This window comes from Salvelinus sp. IW2-2015, linkage group LG22 (assembly GCF_002910315.2).
Source record: "Salvelinus sp. IW2-2015 linkage group LG22, ASM291031v2, whole genome shotgun sequence".
NCBI lineage: Eukaryota > Metazoa > Chordata > Actinopteri > Salmoniformes > Salmonidae > Salvelinus > Salvelinus sp. IW2-2015.
Genome location: NC_036862.1, coordinates 1099275 through 1118700, shown reverse-complemented (window position 1 = coordinate 1118700; position 19426 = coordinate 1099275). Strand labels below are relative to the sequence as shown.

The window sequence follows — 19426 nt, the reverse complement described above, 5'->3', positions numbered from 1 at the left end:
CAATCATCCTACAGTCCTTGTCTGTGTACCTAACTCTCACTCCTATACCCTCTTAGCTTTGTACACCCGTTTGCTCATCCTCACCCGCTCCAATGCCTCCTCACCCTGCCATGTATGTTCTGTTGTTAAGATTTCTTATCTTTTTCTTTACTTCTTATCTGACAGGGTGATGTCGGCCGTGTTGGGGTTACTGGACTGCCTGTGAGTAAGATGGTTGTTGGATGGTTTCCCTACAGCCTGTCAAGTCACAACATACGCTACTTCAAAATGTCCCCCTTACCAGCATGTGTCTGCCTCTGCTGCTGTGACACATTCAATGTGTCATCATAGTTACTACTGCATTACTATTGCCTGGTCACCAGATCTGAATGTGATTTTAGCCATCTTCACTAACTGTCCTTGTCATTTCAACAATGTACGTAAGAAGAGCAGCCAGGTTGACATATACCCAGTGCTTAACTGAACTGAGTAGCAACACCTTTGATTTTGTAGTGAGGGCGAATTAACGGGCTGCTGCACGGTCACTATGGGAACTCTTTCTAGAGTGCCCGGTTAAATTGTGCAAAACAGCATTTTTTAAACTGTTAAATTTGTGAAATGTAAGTGATAATTGTACAAATCTGTGAGTTTGCTTCATTTACTATCATCCTCAATTAAGATATTTTATTATTTTTCCATATTTAATTCATTTATATTATGTCACTTTCCTTGATGTGGACAGTATGTCATTACATTACAAAAGCTCACTTTTTGACCATGGAGAATTCGGGGCGGTCTCTCTATAAAAATACTGACCACACACCAATACATGGATTTGAGATTTAAACTATGACTCAAATAACAGCCAACCCTAGTCAGTGTTGATATCCTATGCTGGGCCGTGATTCGTTGATTCGTTTGTTCCTTTTTCTGTATTGACATCCTCCTGAAATCCACATCCAACATTCCTAAATATACAGTACCAGTCAAAAGTTTGGGCACACCTACTCATTCAAAGGTCTTTCTTAATTTTTGCGTTAGCTGGCTCGAGAGGTTTCCTTGGCTCGGCAGGCTCCCATCCCACGTCATGCCTCAGCCTGCTCGTCGGTCTCCCACGCCTCGGCCGGCTCGTCGGTCTCCCTCGGCCGGCTCATCCGTCTCCCACGCCGAGCCGGCCGAGGCGGAACATGCAACCTGATTTTCCCCCTTCTCGCGCTATTGATTTCAACGTGATATCGATATGAGTAATTGACAAAACAGTGTTGCGTTTCCCTTTCTGTTTTGGTGTCCCCCAACACTGAAATGTAGCTGACTGTCTTCTGCAGGTTGTCCACTAACCAGTGATGTAAACAATATCTCCAGTTTTTGTCTTTTTTTGTGTGTCAATTTCAACAGCGTATACAAACTGATTTCCCTCCTAATCGATATGAGTGTGCATATGCACATTCAATAAAGTATAAGTAATTTGATTACTATTGTGGCATGCCAGTTTGCTAAAGCAGGAAAATAATAGTGCAGCAACAGGATATGTGAATTATTATGTGGATTATAATGAATTTACTTTATTGTAGGGGTTGCAAAAAAAATTGTTAGGGCAAATCAAGTCTGAAATGTCAAAGTTAAAATTGTTCAAATTCAAATACACAACAAGTTTGCATTTTCTGCTTTGCAGCAACATTCTCAGCAGCAAAATAGTGATCAAATTAAGATCCTACATCTGTATATGTAGGTAGTACATTTTATGTTAAAGTTTTCAATATAGCACAAACTATTTCTGCATATTTTGAATATTGATTTGGACACTTCAAAATGGTGTTTTGACATTGGGCTTTAATTCAAAAGTTATTGTCAACAGGAAGCAGCAACAGCATCATTTTCAACATATGTTTTAGGAATATAAATGGTACTTTCAACATTAATTTCCAAGAGTATTTTTCTTAGTCATGTCAAAACTTCTGAATGAGTCCAAAAACGTGCTGTGATTTATTTATTTTCATGATATACCAGATATCGTGAAAACGGATTTGCCTTGCCTCCTGCTTGAGTACCTGCACCTCTTATAGAATATTTGCACTAAAGTATGAATGCTGTTACTAAAATGAAAACACCACCTTTTTCATTCCACTTCAAGCATGGAATCTTACCCTACGTGTTCGTTCAGATGCTTTGTGGGTTGTGGATGTATCCAGGTTGTTTGTTAGGGTTTGACGCAGGGTTCGTTGTTTTACAGGGCTTCCAAGGCATTAGCGGCCCTAGGGGACCTACTGGACCAGTTGGTTTGGATGGATCAAATGTGAGTATAAAGCATCATCATAGTCCAAAACGTGTACACGTACGCACAGCAGTGTTCTAGAATATCGGCTTTCATACATTTCTAATTCTCAGTGCAGCTCAAGCTATTTTTCCAACTGTCAACACATTCAAATGAATAGAGGACACATACCGGATCCTCTTTGGTTGAAAATTCTGTCTGTGCGTCCTCCGGGATGGTGATTTCAGCTATGTCACAATGGGAAACCGGACTATCGTGTCTCAGCGTCTGTGGATTATTTATATTTCTAATGGATTACATTTAGAAAGTAACCTACCCAACACTGGTTATGTACATTTTAAAATGTTACATTATGTTTCACAACACATTAAGTGTGTGCCTTCAGGCCACTACTCTAATACCTCATATCTACAATACAAAATGCATGTGTACGTGTGTGTGTGTGTTAGCATGTGTATGTGTATGCGTGTGTCTGTATCTGTGTTTGTCTCTTTACAGTCCCTGTTGTTCCATAAGGTGTATTTTTATCTGTTTTTTAAATCTGATTCTACTGCTTGAATCAGTTACCTGATGTAGAATAGAGTTCCATGTAGCCATGGCTCTATGTTGTACTGTGCGCCTCCCATAGTCTGTTCTGGACTTGGGGATTGTGAGGAGACCTCTGGTGGCATGTCTTGTGGGGTATGCATGGGTGTCCGAGCTGTGTGCTAGTAGTTTAAACAGACAGCTCGGTGCATTCAACATGTCAATACTTCTTAAAAAAACAAGTAGTGATGAAGTCAATCCCTCCTCTACTTTGAACCATAAGAGATTGACATGCATATTATTAATGTTAGTTCTCTGTGTATATTTAAGGGCCAGCTGTGCTGTTCTGAGCCAATTATAATTGTTTTCCTCTTTGTGGCAGGAGCAACAAAACTAGGGCCTGTAGGACCTGCCTTGTTGATAGTGTTGTTAAGAAGGTAGAGCAGATCTTTATTATGGACAGACTTCTCCCCATCTTAGCTACTGTTGCATCAACATGTTATGACCACGACAGTTTACAATCCAGGGTTACTCCAAGCAGTTTAGTCACCTCAACTTTCTGAATTTCCACATTATTTATTACAGGATTTAGTTTTGTATTTGTATTTATTAAGGATCCCCATTAGTAGCTGCCAAGGTAGCAGCTACTCTTCCTAGGGTCCAGCTACTTTAAGGCAGTTATATACTATTTAAAATATTACATGGCATTACATTTCATAACACTTTTCACAACACATTAAGTGTGTTCCCACAGTCGTGGCTTAAAGTTTTGAGAATGACACAAAGTCTGCTGCCTCAGTTTGTATGATGGCAATTTGCATATACTCCCGAATGTTATGAAGAGTGATCAGATGAATTGCAATTAATTGCAAAGTCCCTCTTTGCCATGCAAATTAACTGAATCCCCAAAAAACATTTCCACTGCATTTCAGCCCTGCCACAAAAGGACCAGCTGACATGTCAGTGATTCTCTCGTTAACACAGGTGTGAGTGTTGACGAGGACAAGGCTGGAGATCACTCTGTCGTGCTGATTGAGTTGGAATAACAGACTGGAAGCTTCAAAAGGAGGGTGGTGCTTTGAATCATTGTTCTTCCTTTGTCAACCATGGTTACCTGCAAGGAAACACGTGCCATCATCCTTGCTTTGCACAAAAAGGGCTTCACAGGCAAGGATATTGCTGCCAGTAAGATTGCACCTATATCCACCATTTATCGGATCATCAAGAATTTCAAGGAGAGCGGTTCAATTGTTGTGAAGAAGGCTTCAAGGCGCCCAAGAAAGTCCAGCAAGCGCCAGGACCGTCTCCTATAGTTGATTCAGCTGCGGGATCTGGGCACCACCAGTACAGAGCTTGCTCAGGAATGGCAGCAGGCAKGTGTGAGTGCATCTGCACGCACAGTGAGGCGAAGACTTTTGGAGGATGGCCTGGTGTCAAGAATGGCAGCAAAGAAGCCACTTCTCTCCAGGAAAAACATCAGGGACAGACTGATATTCTGCAAAAGGTACAGGGATTGGACAGCTGAGGACTGGGGTAAAGTCATTTTCTCTGATGAATCCCCTTTCCGATTGTTTGGGGCATCCTGAAAAAAGCTTGTCCGGAGAAGACAAAGTGAGTGCTACCACTAGTCCTGTGTCATGCCAACAGTAAAGCATCCTGAGACCATTCATGTGTGGGGTTGCTTCTCAGCCAAGGGAGTGGGCTAACTCACAATTCTGCCTAAGAACACAGCTATGAATAAAGAATGGTACCAACWCATCCTCCGAGAGCAACTTCTCCCAACCATCCAGGAACAGTTTGTATCCACAATATAGCAGTAAAGCCATATCACATGTTTTTCCAGCAGCAGACTATGATTGATAATGTCAAATGCCACACTGAAGTCTAACACAAGAGCTCCCACAATCTTTTTATCATCAAGTTCTCTCAGCCAATCATCAGTCATTTGTGTAAGTGCTGTGCATGTCGAATGCCACTGTTGTCAATTTTTTTTCTGTAAAATAGCATTTTATCTGGTCAAAAACCATTTCTTTCCTAAAGTTTCCTAAAGGTTGGTAACAGGCTGATTGGCTGGTTATTTGAACCAGTAAATGGGGCTTTACTATTATTGGGGAGCGAAATGACTTTTGCTTTCCTCCAGGCCTGAGGACACACAGTTTCTTGTAGGCTTAGATTGAAAATATGGAAATTAGAGGAGTGGCAATATCGTCTGACTATGACGCTTAAGGCTGTGTTCACACAGGCAGCCCAATTCAGATAATATTTCAATTATTTGCATATCTTATACCAATATGATATTTTCCATAATGTGTAAACAGCAAAAAATGAATTGAATCTGATATTTTCACTCCTGCATAGGTGGATCTGAATCCTGGTACAAACCCCATCCTCCATATGCAACTTCTGTCTGGATGCTCAGATAAAAAAAGATGTGCTCTGAAGTTTTTTGCACATTACCCTCTGTTATAATAACAACCACCCCAAAATATTAAGGAACAGTGACAGGAAATGAGCTTTGCATCTGTGTGCTACTACTGCATGTGCAAATCTGATATGGGTCACATGTAAAACGGAGTGTGGACAATCAGAAAAAAATACAGAAAAAAACCACACCCATTGTGTTTTCTCACTCGAATGTGTGCTCAATGTATACTGTATTTGTGGTACATACCGTGGCCTGCAGTTTGTTTCTTTGTGTATTGTGTCATCCAAACAATCACCTTGAATTTGTTTAAAACCATGTGTATTCATAAGGATGTCTGTGTGTTTTTCTGCAGGGTTTAACTGGTTCACCTGGCCTGAGAGGTCCACCTGTAAGATCCTACCTTTATCTAACTACCTGCTCGATTACACTTTCACATATTTTGCTGTACATACTATGAAAAGGGATCATCTAATATTATTTCATGCCACAATTGCATATTCAATTGTGTTTATAGCGTTCTAAATCATATGAAACACTAGTACACGGCCCTCTCCATAGGCTAGCTAGAGTTTTATTTATCTGTCATACTCACTCTCTCTCTCTTTCTTTCATTAATTCTCTCTCTCCCTTTTACCTCTCCCTCTCTCGCTGTCATTTTACAAGGGAGAAAAAGGAAGATCATTGCCAGGACAGAAAGGAGATGAAGTGAGTAACCCACAAGTGTGTTCTTAACACCCCTGCAGGTCAAGTATGGACATCAGCTCTTGTGCTTCCAATCCATAAGGGCGAGGATAGTAGTGATCTTATTACTTATCGCCCCATTTCAAGGCTTCCTTGTCTAGCTAAGATTCTTGAATCCTTAGAAAATGTACAACTTTTGCAAATGTATTTTGAATGTAACTATTACAGCAACCACTTTAGTTATGAATGATCTTGTCAATGCTTTAGACACTCAAATCAAATGTGCTGCTTTGTTTGTAGACCTGTCAAAAATGTTTGATACTGTTGCTCATGCTATTTAATTGAATAAGTTGTCCTCAACAGACCTGAGCTCTGACGCCTGTTAATGGTTTAATGATTATCTTAGTGACAGAACTCAGGCCGTTGTGATTGATGGGGTTAAGTCTACATTTCTTGATGTACATCAAAGTGTACCACAGGGGTCGATTTTTGGGACCTGTTCTCTTCACTATTTGTATAAACACATTGGTCAATCTGTAAAACATAATAAACTTCATCTATATGCAGATTATACTATTATGAATGCTATTGGCCCGACTGTTGATCTGGCTGTGTCAAAACTACAGTCAGATTTTATAGCTATGCAGGAATCCCTTGTTGATTTAAAACTTGTGCTTAAATACGTGCAAAACAAAATACATGTTTTTAGGGAAAGGGAAAGGGGGATGCCTAGTCAGTTGTACAACTGAATGCCTTCAACTGAAATGTGTCTTCCACATTTAACCCAACCCCTTTAAACTCTTGTAAGAATGTTCACTCATTAGATGGTTCTCCAATCGAACATGTTCCCACATATAAATACTTAAACATTAGGATTGATATGGATGGAGTGCTGCATCATATGACCTGGCCTCCACAATCACCTGACCTGAACCCAATTGAGATGGTTTGGGATGAGTTGGACCGCAAAGTGAAGAAAAAGCAGCCAACAAGTGCTCAGCATATGTGGGAACTCCTTTAACACTGATTCCATATGTTTTATTTCATAGTTTTGATGTCTTCACTATTATTCTACAATGTAGAAAATAGTACAAATAAAGAAAAACCATTGAATGAGTAGGTGTATCCAATCTTTTGACTGGTACTGTGTATATAGATACAGTGTGTGTGTAAGGAATGTGCTGACAACCTCACCTGTGTATGTGTCATAGGGAGACCAGGGTACCCAAGGACCCCCAGGACCCTTTGAGTTTGTGGACCCCCCAGAAGACTTCTACATCAAAGGAAGCCAGGTGATCAGGATGTCTTCTATAGCATGATTATCATTGGTTGTCTGTGGGGTGGCAGGTACTCGAGAGGTTGGACCAGCAGCTCAAAAGTTGCTGGTTCAAGCCCTGGGGCGTGCATCACAAAACTGGTGATGAATCTCAAATGGCAGCTGGAAGGCTGTTGGTCTCTGATCCCAGGTACCATCTCCTGCCTTTTGTGCCCTTGACGAAAGGCACTTAACCCCCTCCAAAATAGCTCCATCCAGGGGGGCTGCACTGTGGCTGACCCAGTGCCTCTCAATGTTTGTATGGGGTTGTTGGGAAAGGCAGAATACCAATTTATTTTCTAAAAAATATACATCAAAGTATCTATTCTTTATATTCTTTCCTGATTCTTATTGATTGTCTGTGTTTTATTGCAGGGGAGGAGAGGTGTGAAGGGAGAGTGTGGACCAAGGGGAAGTGATGTGAGTACACAGAGCCAGCTGAATGTTGTTAATCATCATTACTTTGTGTATTCATATGTACGTGCTTATGAGTGTAGGTGCATGTGTGGATTCACTGGGGCTGCTTTTCTTTCCACTAAAGTCTTACTAGTCTACACTCTTAGAAAAATGGGTTCCAAAACAATTATTTGCAGAGGGATGGTTTGACCAAGAACCATTTTCATCTGAAGAACTCTTTTTGGAAGATGAGGGTTCTTTGTAAGACACAGGGTTCTGCCTATAACCTTTTTCATCCTAAGGACCGTTTTTTGGAAGAAAAGGTTCTTTGATGATTCTTTGGAAGGCGGGAATGATCCTTTGGAAAGCTTTTTTTATTGTAATTTTTGTATTTCTTTTAAAAAGTGCCTTGAGCATTAGTGTTTACCTCAGTGTTTAAACGTTAACTCTCTAGAGCAGTGGTTACCAAACTGATTATGCAAACATCAAATTTAAACGAACTCAGTCCGGCTTTCAATTTACTCTTGAAAGTTGTAATGGTAGAATGCATAAGGTGTCATTTTGAAGTTGGGTAGTGCATCATCAGTTTTCTCTCTTGTCAGTCATTGCATAGCTATTTATAACTTGTCAGAAATGTCCAGATCAACTAAATCATTTCAGCTAATGTTTTTTTTCCCATATATTTTGTTGTAGTGTTTGAGTCACTCAAATATAGCATGAATACACATTAGACATGGCAAAATGTATGGGATTGCAAGAAAATAAAGTTTAAACTTGCAACATTTTATCTCCACCAACAAGAGGGGTGTGAACAGTTTGTGTCATGAACAGTGCTTGTGCCCATAGAAATAGACGTTGGCTTGCGCACAAAGTGGAGGCATGGAATATTCCCCAGTGCTGGAAGGGGGGCATGAGTGGAAACGTTTGGGAACCCCTGCTCTAGAGTTTAAAAAGATAGATGTGAGAATGTTTCAACTGTACCTACAGTATATGAGAATATTTGTACCCAGCAAATTGTCCAGTGTTACCAGTGTAGATATTTCAGTGTAACAAAAAGCTAAATTAACACTCAGTGGAGTAAAAAGAACGACAGTGCTGGTGAACCAGAGGTGAGTGTGATTGTGTCATTTTTACTCTGGGTAGAGTAAAACACTCAAAACCACACTCATCATTATCATATTTCCCAGCATGCTCTATAGCAGGAATATATTGTTTTTTGTTTGTTTCAATATCTGTGTTCTGATGCTACACAAAGATAAATAACATACATTTTTCTAGTTGTCAGAGAATCTCTAAGTAGCTACTGAGATAATTGTTCCAGGTTGCATGGTTTAGGTAGTCTCAAAATTCAAGTTGTTGAATATCCTTCCTCTGGCCGGAATCCAATAGGATTTACACATCACTTTGCGTGCCAGCATAATGTGACTTGAAGGCCTGATATGACCTGTAAACCAGGTATTCCCTAAAACCACTCTGTTATGGTATAACTAGGAAAGAAAGGCCTTATGATATATGTAATGTTTTGTCAAAAAGAGTTTAATTTTAAAGAGTTTAATTTTAGAGGGTTCTAGGAAGAAACCAAAAGAAACCTTCAAAGATAAGAGGGTTCTTACTAGAACTGTTCATAGAGGGTTCTAGGTAGAACCATTTACAGGTGGTTCTATGAATAACCCTAAAGTGCATAGAGGGTTCTACCTAGCACCAAAAAGGGTTCACCTATGGAGACAAACCAAAGAACCATATATGGCAGAGCCACACGTAAAACGTGTGGCGAGACAGCATTTCCCCCAGTACTTTTCAATCTTGTGTGGCCCCGTCACTCCACTATCAAAGCAGCAGCATTGACCGAGTCAGTAACTTCTCAGTACATTTTTGCATTACAGTTCAACATTTACCTTCTCTGCCGCAGTCTACCACTGAAAACCATTGAAGACTATACGCAGAAAAGTTGTGGTCAGTCACAAATCATTGGGTCGAAACTACTGAACAGTACAAAACAAGAGAACACACATGGTTAATGTTCTGGATTTTTTTTAAATAATAATAATATATATATATATATATATATATATATATATATATATATATATATATATATATATATATACACAGTTGAAGTCGGAGGTTTACATACACTTAGGTTGGAGTCATTGAAACTTGTTTTTCAATCACTCCACAAATTTCTTGCTAACAAACTATACTTTTGGCAAGTCGGCATGACACAAGTAATTTTTCCAACAATTGTATACAGACAGATTATTTCACTTATAATTCACTGTATCACAATTCCAGTGGGTCAGAAGTTTACATACACTAAGTTGCCTCTGCCTTTAACCTCTAATTCCTCCCAAACCCGGATCCGGGAGCACCCCCCACAGTAAAAAAGCTGACTAGCATAGCCTAGCATAGCGTCACAAGTAAATACTAGCATCTAAATATCATTAAATCACAAGTCCAAGACACCAGATGAAAGATACACATCTTGTGAATCCAGCCATCATTTCTGATTTTTTAAATGTTTTACAGGGAAGACACAACATGTAAATCTATTAGCTAACCACGTTAGCAAAAGACACCACTTTTTTTACTCCACCACCTTTTTACTCCATCAGTAGCCATCACTAATTCGACCAAATAAAGATATAAATAGCTACTAACCAAGAAACAACTTCATAAGATGACAGTCTGATAACATATTTATTGTATAGCATATGTTTTTTTTGAAAAATGTGCATATTTCAGGTATAAATCACAGTTCTACATTGCAGCTGCAATCTGAATTAGTGCCGAAGCTGCCAGAATAATTACAGAGACCAACGTCAAATACCTAATTACTCATCTTAAAACATTTCTGAAAAATACACAGCGTACAGCAAATGAAAGCCCAACATCTTGTGAATCCAGCCAATATGTCAGATTTTTTAAGTGGCAAGTGGTCCTTTGTCCAAAAGAATCGTTGCTTGGTTGTAAAACGTCGTCTTCAACTTCGGAATTAGCAGCTAACAATAGCTATGTGGCCACAACATGCCCAAATGTTCAAAACGCAATACTAAGGAAATTCCGAAAATAGCAATATACTCGCATAAACTGATATAACTCGGTTTAAAATAACTTCGTTATGATGTTTCTAACACCTATATCGAATTAAATTACAGACGGATATATCTAAGGTCGATAACTGAGCGTTTCAAAATGCCATCCTGAGGTCTTGCTTTGCGCAATGACGAACGTCGAAAAGAGAGCTCCCTTCGTTCCTTGGCCTTTTATAAGCTCTGAGAACTACGTAGAAACTCCATTCCACTTCTCATTGGTTACTGACATCCAGGGGAAGGCGGGTGCAGTTCATGTCGACCCATAGGATACATACAGAGCTTTAAACTGATCTGAGAACAGAGCCTCGTTTTCAGACCTTCGCAGTTCCTGTCATTAATTTCGCTGCAGAAAGAGTTCTGGTTCACCCACAGACATAATTCAAACGGTTTTAGAAACTAGAGATTGTTTTCTATCCAATAGTAATAATAATATGCATATTGTACGAGCAAGAATTGAGTACGACGCAGTTTAATTTGGGAACGATAAATGTCCAAGTTGAAACAGCACCCCCTGTAGTGTCAAGAGGTTTTAAACAGCTTGGAAAATTCCAGAAAATGATGTCATGGCTTTAGATGCTTCTGATAGGTTAATTGACATCATTTGAGTCAATTGGAGGTGTACCTGTATTTCAAGGCCTACCTTCAAACTCAGTGCCTCTTTGCTTGACATCATGGGAAAATCAAAATAAATCAGCCAAGACCTCAGAAAAAAATTGTAGACCTCCACAAGTCTGGTTCATCCTTGGGAGCAATTTAAATGCCTGAAGGTACCACGTTCATCTGTACAAACAATAGGACGCAAGTATATACACCATGGCACCACGCAGCCGTCATACCACAGGAAGGAGACGCGTTGTGTCTCCTGGAGATGAATGTACTTTGTTGCGAAAAGTGAAAATCAATCCCAGAAGAGCAGCAAAGGACCTTGTGAAGATGCTGGAGAAAACAGGTACAAAAGTATCTATATCCACAGTAAAACGAGTCCTATACTGACATAACCTGAAAGGCCGCTCAGCAAGGAAGAAGCCACTGCTCCAAAACCGCCATAAAAAAGCCAGATTACGGTTTGAACTGCACATGGGGACAAAGATCGTACTTTTTGGAGAAATGTCCTCTGGTCTGATGAAACAAAAATATAACTGTTTGGCCATAATGACCATCGTTATATTTGGAGGAAAAAGGGGGAGGCTTGCAAGCCGAAGAACACTGATGGAGTGTTTTCATAACTGTGTAAGGTCACAGTTATGAAAACTCCATCAGTGCTCAGACTGTCCGCAATAGGCTGAGAGAGGTTGGACTGAGGGCTTGTAGGCCTGTTGTAAAGCAGGTCCTCACCAGACATCACCGGTAACATAGTCACCTATGGGCACAAACTCACCGTCGCTGAACCATACAGGACTGGCAAAAAGTGCTCTTCACTGATGAGTCGCGGTTTTGTAATTGCCTGTTAGTGTCTTAACGACCGTTCCACAGGTGCGTGTTCATTAATTGTTTATGGTTCATTGAACAAGCATGAGAAACAGTGTTTAACCCTTTACCATGAAGATATGTCAAGTTATTTGTATTTTTTACTATTTATCTTTGAAAGACAGGGTCCTGAGAAAGGGACGTTTATATGAGTTTTCATGTTTCCATATGTGTTATTTTTTAGTTTTGATGTCTTTACTATTATTCTAAATGTAGAAATGTAGAAAATAGTAAAAATAAAGAACATTTGTAAAAAATTCAGGCCAAAGAGTTCAATCTTGCTTTCATCAGACCATAAAATCTTGTTTATCATTGTCTGAGAGTCCTTTAGGTGCCTTTTGGCAAACTCCAAGCGGGCTGTTATGTGCCTTTTACTGAAGAGTGGCTTCCTTCTGGCTACTCTACCATAAAGGCCTGATTGGTAGAGTGCTGCAGATATGGTTGTCCTTCTGGAATGTTCTCCCATCTCCACAAAGCAACTCTGTCACAGACACCATCGGGTTCTTGGTCACCTCTCTAACCAAGTCCCTTCTCCCCCGATTGCTCAGTTTGGCCGATTGCTCAGTTTCAAAACTTTTTCCATTTAAGAATGATGGAGGCCACTGTGTTCTTGGGGAGCTTCAATGCTGAAGAAATGTTTTGGTACCCTTCCCCAGATCTGTTCCTCGACACAATCCTGTTTCAGAGGTCTACAGACAATTCCTTTGATCTCATGGCTTGGTTTTTGCTCTGACATGCACTGTCAACTGTGGGATCTTATATAGACAGTTGTGTGCCTTTCCAAATCATGTCCAATCAATTGAATATACCACAGGTGGACTCCAATCAAGTTGGAGAAACAACTCAAGGAGGATCAATGGAAACAGGATACTTATGTAAATAAAATGTGCAGTTTTAAATACAATTCCCCGCAATTCTACGCATTCTTCCATGTCATATGTGTGTTTATATGATACCGGGGGTCAAAGCACGGCTGAGTTAAAAAAAAAAATAAGAGTTTGTGGTGCCACCTCTGCTAGATGGTTCTAATTAGCACCCTTTTTTCTAAGAGTGTAGCCATACCCTCATACACACAGCTCTCACATTTCTACATTCATTTCTTCATTCAATACATTCATTTCTTAATTGAGTACAAATTATGTTAGTTATGGATTGTGATCAATTGAGTAGTCTGTTGGACCGGGTGTCCAACAGACCACTGTAGGACCAGGTGAATCTCATGTAGTGGTAAACACAAATAGGTTGCCTTACCCTGTACCATAATGTCTAATTGTGTGTTAGTAATCTGTGAGTGATTGATTTCTCAGGGATTCGACTCGTTGACAGGAATAAAAGGAGAAAAGGGAATCATCGGATTTCCTGGAGTCAGGGTAAGAGATGTTATAAATGACTTGATTCTCCTCTTTGAGTATGCTCCTGAGGGATGTTATGGTTAGGAGTTTTTCCTGACCTTGTGACCTGACATGGAACAAATCTTGAGCCTAGACAACCTTTACCCAAGGTCTGGAGTTTTTCCTGATCAGGTTACATTTTAGTAATTTAGCAAATGCTTTTATCCAAAGAATCTTATAGTAGTGAGTGCGTACATTTTCATGCTGGCACCCCATGGGAATCGAACCCACAACCTTGGCGTTGCAAGCACCATGCTCTACCAACTGAGCCACACAGGACATGGTCAGGAAAAACCCCAAGTCATAGTCAATCTGGTATTGCAGAGTAATAGTGGAGAATGGGGTAAGTTGAGACAATTTTTACATTCAGCATCACTCCGTTAAGGCAAATATATTTCATATTTGAACCCCCCTTTTGCCCTCAGAACAGCCTCAATTTGTCAGGGCATGGACTCTAAAATGTGTCAAAAGCATTCCACAGGGATGATGGCCCATGTTGACTCCAATGCTTCCCACAGTCCGTGTCAAGTTGGCTGGATGTCCATTAGGGCAGTGGACCATTCTTGATACACACAGGAAACTGTTGAGGGTGAAAAACCCAGCAGCGTTGCAGTTCTTAACAAAAAACAGTGCGCCTGGCACATACTACCATACCTCGTTCAAAGGCACTTAAATATATTGTCTTGTCCATTCACCCTCTGAATGGCACACATACACAATCCATGTATCAAGGCTTAAACATCCTTCTTTAACCTATCTCCTCCCCTTCATCTACACTGAATGAAGTGGATTTAACAAATAAAGGATCATAGCATTCACCTGGATTCACCTGGTCAGTCATGGAAAGAGCAGGTGTTTTTAATGTTTTGTGTACTCAGTGTATAGTATTCTCTCTAGCAAAGATATCTACATATATTTCAGGATGTTGTTTAACACTGGAAATAATCTAAATTCATGTAACCATTACAGTTTTGAAAACAGAGCTTGTCCAAAAAAAGTGGTCTCTTGGCACCAGTGTGGGCCGTCAGGGCCTGCAAGGCCTTCTCTGCTGGCCTAAACATCATCAGAATATAATTTTTTTTTAAATATATTTTCCCACAAATATGTATTAAATTATTCCCCAGAGTAAGAGTTATACTCTTCATTTCATAGCTTTCCTCTTGGTTGCACTGCTTCCAGCCCCAGGTTGAGATTTGGAGGGCTGGTCTTTATGTTAGATCTTTTATCCAATCATATTCAGCCATCATGTGTTGCCAGGGGTCTAAAATCTGCCCTCAGGCCTTCAGAATCAACAGTGCGGGCGCTTGTAGCTTAAAGTGAATGGAAATTAAAATTTTGTGTCAACCAATCAGCTTTAGAGTTGGCTATTGTACGCCTGCTGGCTGGCTCCAGTGTTACACAGGAGCCAGCTAGCAGGCGTAGTGCTGTCTCTTATACACATCTAGATGTGTATAAGAGACAGGGCGTAGTGCGTCCACGTCTTTTGATTGGATTACCAATATTGAGAGGCAGGTCCTATGGGCAGGTCTATGCAGATCTAGGAAACTGAATTTGATAAACAAATTAATTTGCGTTCTACTAAGCTGTTTTTTCAACCCACAATGGCGGAAGGAGGAGAAGATATCGATTTGGTCGAGGATATAATTATAACGCCATTCTCAAGACAAACTTTTCAAGAAAAGTTAGACATTGTAAGGAGAGGTCGCCCGACGCCACAAAGCCTGTCACAGGCGGGAAAGGGGTTCGTTCGCTCGCCACTTTCAAAGTTTCAACTACGAGCGCTGTCAATGGCTCACAGGCTCCGAGAAGCACTGCAAACTGTACTGCTGGGAATGCCTATTATTTGCAAGTGATCGATTTGGTGTTTGGAGCCACACTGGCTTTGCAAACTTGAGTTGTCTGTTAAACACTGTTTACCCAAAAATGTCAATTTGTCAATTTCAAGGTGACGCAACGCCTGGTTATACTGCGTTTCTGTCTAAATGTATAGTGTCTAGAGCCATGGCATAATGATGGTAATAAGAGGTGGATTAATTCGGGTGGGACTGTGTAGTACCTCACTGAAGGCCTAGGCCCCAGGCCCACGGCACGCCACTGCTTGGCACACCTAACCAGGGAATGGGGGGGTTGAGTCACGGGACAGAGTAAGTGAAGCCGCCTACAAATTTTTCTGAATGAAATATTACCACTACCTTTTTAAGATCATGTCTATCTTTATTTCCCGAACACACTTCATCACAATCACTTTTTTGTTTTTTAATAATTTAAGCTTTTAACACAGGTTTAACACCTATCAAACACTTTAAAAAAAACACATTAAACATAGGCCAGGCCTTGTTGTTATCTCATACCAGAGAGATAATGCCTTGCATTACGCCTGGGAAGAAAACACTTGCTCAACTTGCCATTGGCTCAACTATTGGCTCAATTTACCATCAAGGAAAATATTTGGATTATATTAGCCACAGCCACAAGGAAGCACTTTCATGCTAGGTTTAGGACCTCATATTTAAGCTTATAGAGACCTCCTATTTACGTATAGAACAATCCTAAAATGATGTAATTGGTTTATATACAAGCATCATGAAACCTCTAACACAAAAATTTATTTGACTTGGTGAAAATATTTTTGGGGGACCTATCTTGCCTACCACTTTTTCCATGTAATTTCTTCTTTCACAGAGTCCATGGAATGATGACTTCTTATATTTGGTCAAATTATTTAAAAAATTGTATAGTTTCCTAGAAACAATGGTCGCTCACCTTACCTCTATGGCTCAACTTACCCCCCTCCCCCTACATAGATCATTCATTCATTCATTCATCATTCATTAGTTTCATATTACCATAGATTTGGAATATATATTTCACCAAGGAATCTTTAGTTTTAAATTCAAACTACTGTATGGTGATGTTTTAAGCTGAGAGTGTATTGGAAAAAGACACTAATGCCTAACCTGTACTTTCCCTATCGGACGTGGTCACTGTTATGGGTTTCCTCTCACTTCTAAGAAGCTTTTACTTTGTGCAGAACTTTCCTGCCCTGCTCCTACTTCTTTGCATTTCAGGGCCACATGTTTTGAAACAAAATGCCATCTTGTGGTGCATATACAACATCACAGGCCTACACTCACAAAGACACTGCCTTACTCAAGCTACTCATCTCTTTACTGTAACACATATGCAGTGGTGGAAAAAGTATCCAATTGTCATACTAGAGTAAAAGTAAAGACATGTTAATAGAAAGTGAAAGTCACCCAGTAAAGTACTACTTGAATAAAAGTCTGGTTTTAAATTTACTTAAGTATCAAAAGTTATATTAAATGCTAAAATATACCTAAGTATCAAAAGTAAATGCCATTTTCCTGTCCTGTTAACCATTCAAAATGTAGTACCTTTGGGTGCCAAGGAAAATGTATTCAGGTAAAACGTATATATTCTCATTAGGAATGTAGTGGAGTAAAAGTTGCCAAAAGTATTAGTAGTAAAGTGCAGATACCCCAAAATACTTCAAAGTATTTTTACTGAGTTACTTTACAGCACTGCATGTATAGTGGATAAAAATAGGATGTTCTCATGTTATTAGGGTCTTCCTGGATATCCTGGCTTCCCTGGGCCACCTGGTGTAAAGGTATGCAGCAGTTTCGTCACCATATTCAATACAACGGTGTGTGTGTGTGTTTGTGCTCTAATTACCATGATTTCTCATATGTTCAGGGGATTCTCGGGAGCCCTGGCCTACCTGGTCTGATAGGAACAGAGGGACCCAAGGTTAGCCACTCACTGTAGAAAGCAGCGCTCTCTGTGCGGTGTCGGCATAGGTTTGAATCTGGCCTACTGCCCTTTGACACAACCTCTCTCTACCATTCCCCACTGTCATTCTCTCTCTTTATCTGTTCAATAAAGTCAGAAAATACTTTAAAATATATTTCAGAAAGCAACGCTTAACTCTTAACTATTCACCATCCAATCTCACTGAGATCACCCATTTGATTTTCTTTAATGTGGCGTTACTTAGTATCTTATGTGACATGACGTTAATGTGATATCTTTATAAATGTCTCCAAGGGGTTCCAAGGAGATCTAGGTCCCAAAGGACAGACAGAGTTCAGGCCGGTAAATTATACAGGTAAGAGCTTTGTATTCAACATATACAGTCCTCTGTACACCATTGACCCTTTGGTGACGTCGTAGTAGATTAATACTCTTACTAACCCATGGATGTTACTGTGTCTTAGCTTTACATTAGACTCCTAGAATGTGTTTTCTCAAGCATGGAACCTGACATAGTGATATGAGTGATTTAAAAACAAATGTTCTCACAACTGGATTTTCCCAGGCAAAAAAAACAAACACATAGCAGACTGAACTCCATGGTCCTCTAAGAATCTACGTTATGTTAAAAAAAAACACTGCATGCTGGCATGGTCAATAGCCCATTTAACATTCTCCTCTTCCATTTAGTTGCTCCCTCTCTCCATCGGTTCAGTTCCACTTCAAGAATGGTGACAAACATGATAATGGCATTTCATTTAGCGCGACGACTACATTGGAAATAAGTGTTGTATAATGCTTTCATGTGTTATCCTCGGGTCTTTGTACTGTTTAAATGTACAATGTTTTAACCCCCCAAAATAAATAGGCAATCGAATCAAATTACATTTGCGGGTGGAAACTGGTGGAAGACATGATTTCTGTAACACTCCCTTGACTCATCTTGATCTCTACTGAGACCTCACCCGTAAGGAAACTGATGGGAAAGACTGATTGACTAAACGATTAAAGGAGAATGGGACTTTGTGGGCATATTGTGTGTGTGTTCTGGCATGATGTCATCATTGTTTTTCCCCTTGGCATGACATCATCATCGTGTGTCTTGTGGGTCGTGGTGTGTGTTACATGGCCGTCGTACAGCTTGTAGAGGTGAGCACATTGTCTGTTAAGAAATTCACTGTATCACTAAAACACCTTGATAAAACTGATTTTAATAAAACAACTGTGATAAGACTTTATAAAGATATGTCACTCTCGCCAGTTAGTCTTTATAGATTTTACCTGCGCAGGCTGTAACATCCATTCACACTATCCCAGATATCAAATCAACTGATTATGTTTTTCATACACTCTTAGAAAAAAGGGTCTAGTTTGTACCAAAAACTGTTTTTTCATTTAATTTTCATTGTTCCTGTAGGATAACTCTTTTTGAGTCCTTGGAGAGCCTGTTTATAATGGTTCTATGTAGAACCATCATGAGAGGGGTCTAAGTAGCACCAGTGTTCTAAGTAGGAACCATTTTTGGTGCTACTTAGAACCCATACATAAAAAAAGGGTTATTTGATTTGTCCCTGTAGGGGAACCATGTCTGGTGCTTTGCAGAACCCTCTCATGAAGAACTTTCTACACTGGGTTCCAGGTAGAACCAATAGCAGGGTATATCTAGAACCGTACTAGTACTGCATGGTTTGATTACTATTTACATTTAGTAGTATGGCTCATCCATAATGAAACTTGAGGAAAACATTATAGAAAAAGTTTCTAGACATTTCTCCCATTGGTTGTATAAATACAAAAAGGCACTCGCACATCTGAGCAATCTTATTTGCAGGTGCATGGCATCAATTGAACAAGATGAAGGAAAAGGAAACCGCACACTGCTCTTGATAGTATCACCGATATTTAATAAGCTTACGTATCGGCCACACGGCCTTCGTCAGAGCTTAATATATTACTATAAAAATMAATCGTTCATGAAATCTAACATGAAAGACACCAAATTAAAGCTACGCATGTTGTGAATCCAGCACACATGTCTGATTTCAAAAAGGATTTACGGCGAAAGCACACCAAACGATTATGTTAGCTCAGTACATAGCCACAGAAAAA

The 19426-nt window shown here is 39.9% G+C and overlaps 1 protein-coding gene across 1 annotated transcript in view; it reads left to right on the top strand.

Annotated features, from left to right (window-relative positions):
* Positions 1-17803, top strand: part of LOC111949689 (collagen alpha-4(IV) chain-like) — a 93189-nt gene extending 75386 nt beyond the window's left edge. The window contains exons 9-18 of the mRNA XM_023967037.2: positions 166-201; positions 2210-2272; positions 5554-5589; positions 5865-5906; positions 7094-7174; positions 7573-7617; positions 13460-13522; positions 17130-17174; positions 17261-17314; positions 17612-17803. Of these exons, the coding sequence (XP_023822805.1) occupies positions 166-201; positions 2210-2272; positions 5554-5589; positions 5865-5906; positions 7094-7174; positions 7573-7617; positions 13460-13522; positions 17130-17174; positions 17261-17314; positions 17612-17737 (591 nt within the window). The 3' untranslated portion in view covers positions 17738-17803. The remainder of the gene's footprint in view (positions 1-165; positions 202-2209; positions 2273-5553; positions 5590-5864; positions 5907-7093; positions 7175-7572; positions 7618-13459; positions 13523-17129; positions 17175-17260; positions 17315-17611) is intronic.
* Positions 17804-19426: the final 1623 nt, after the last annotated feature.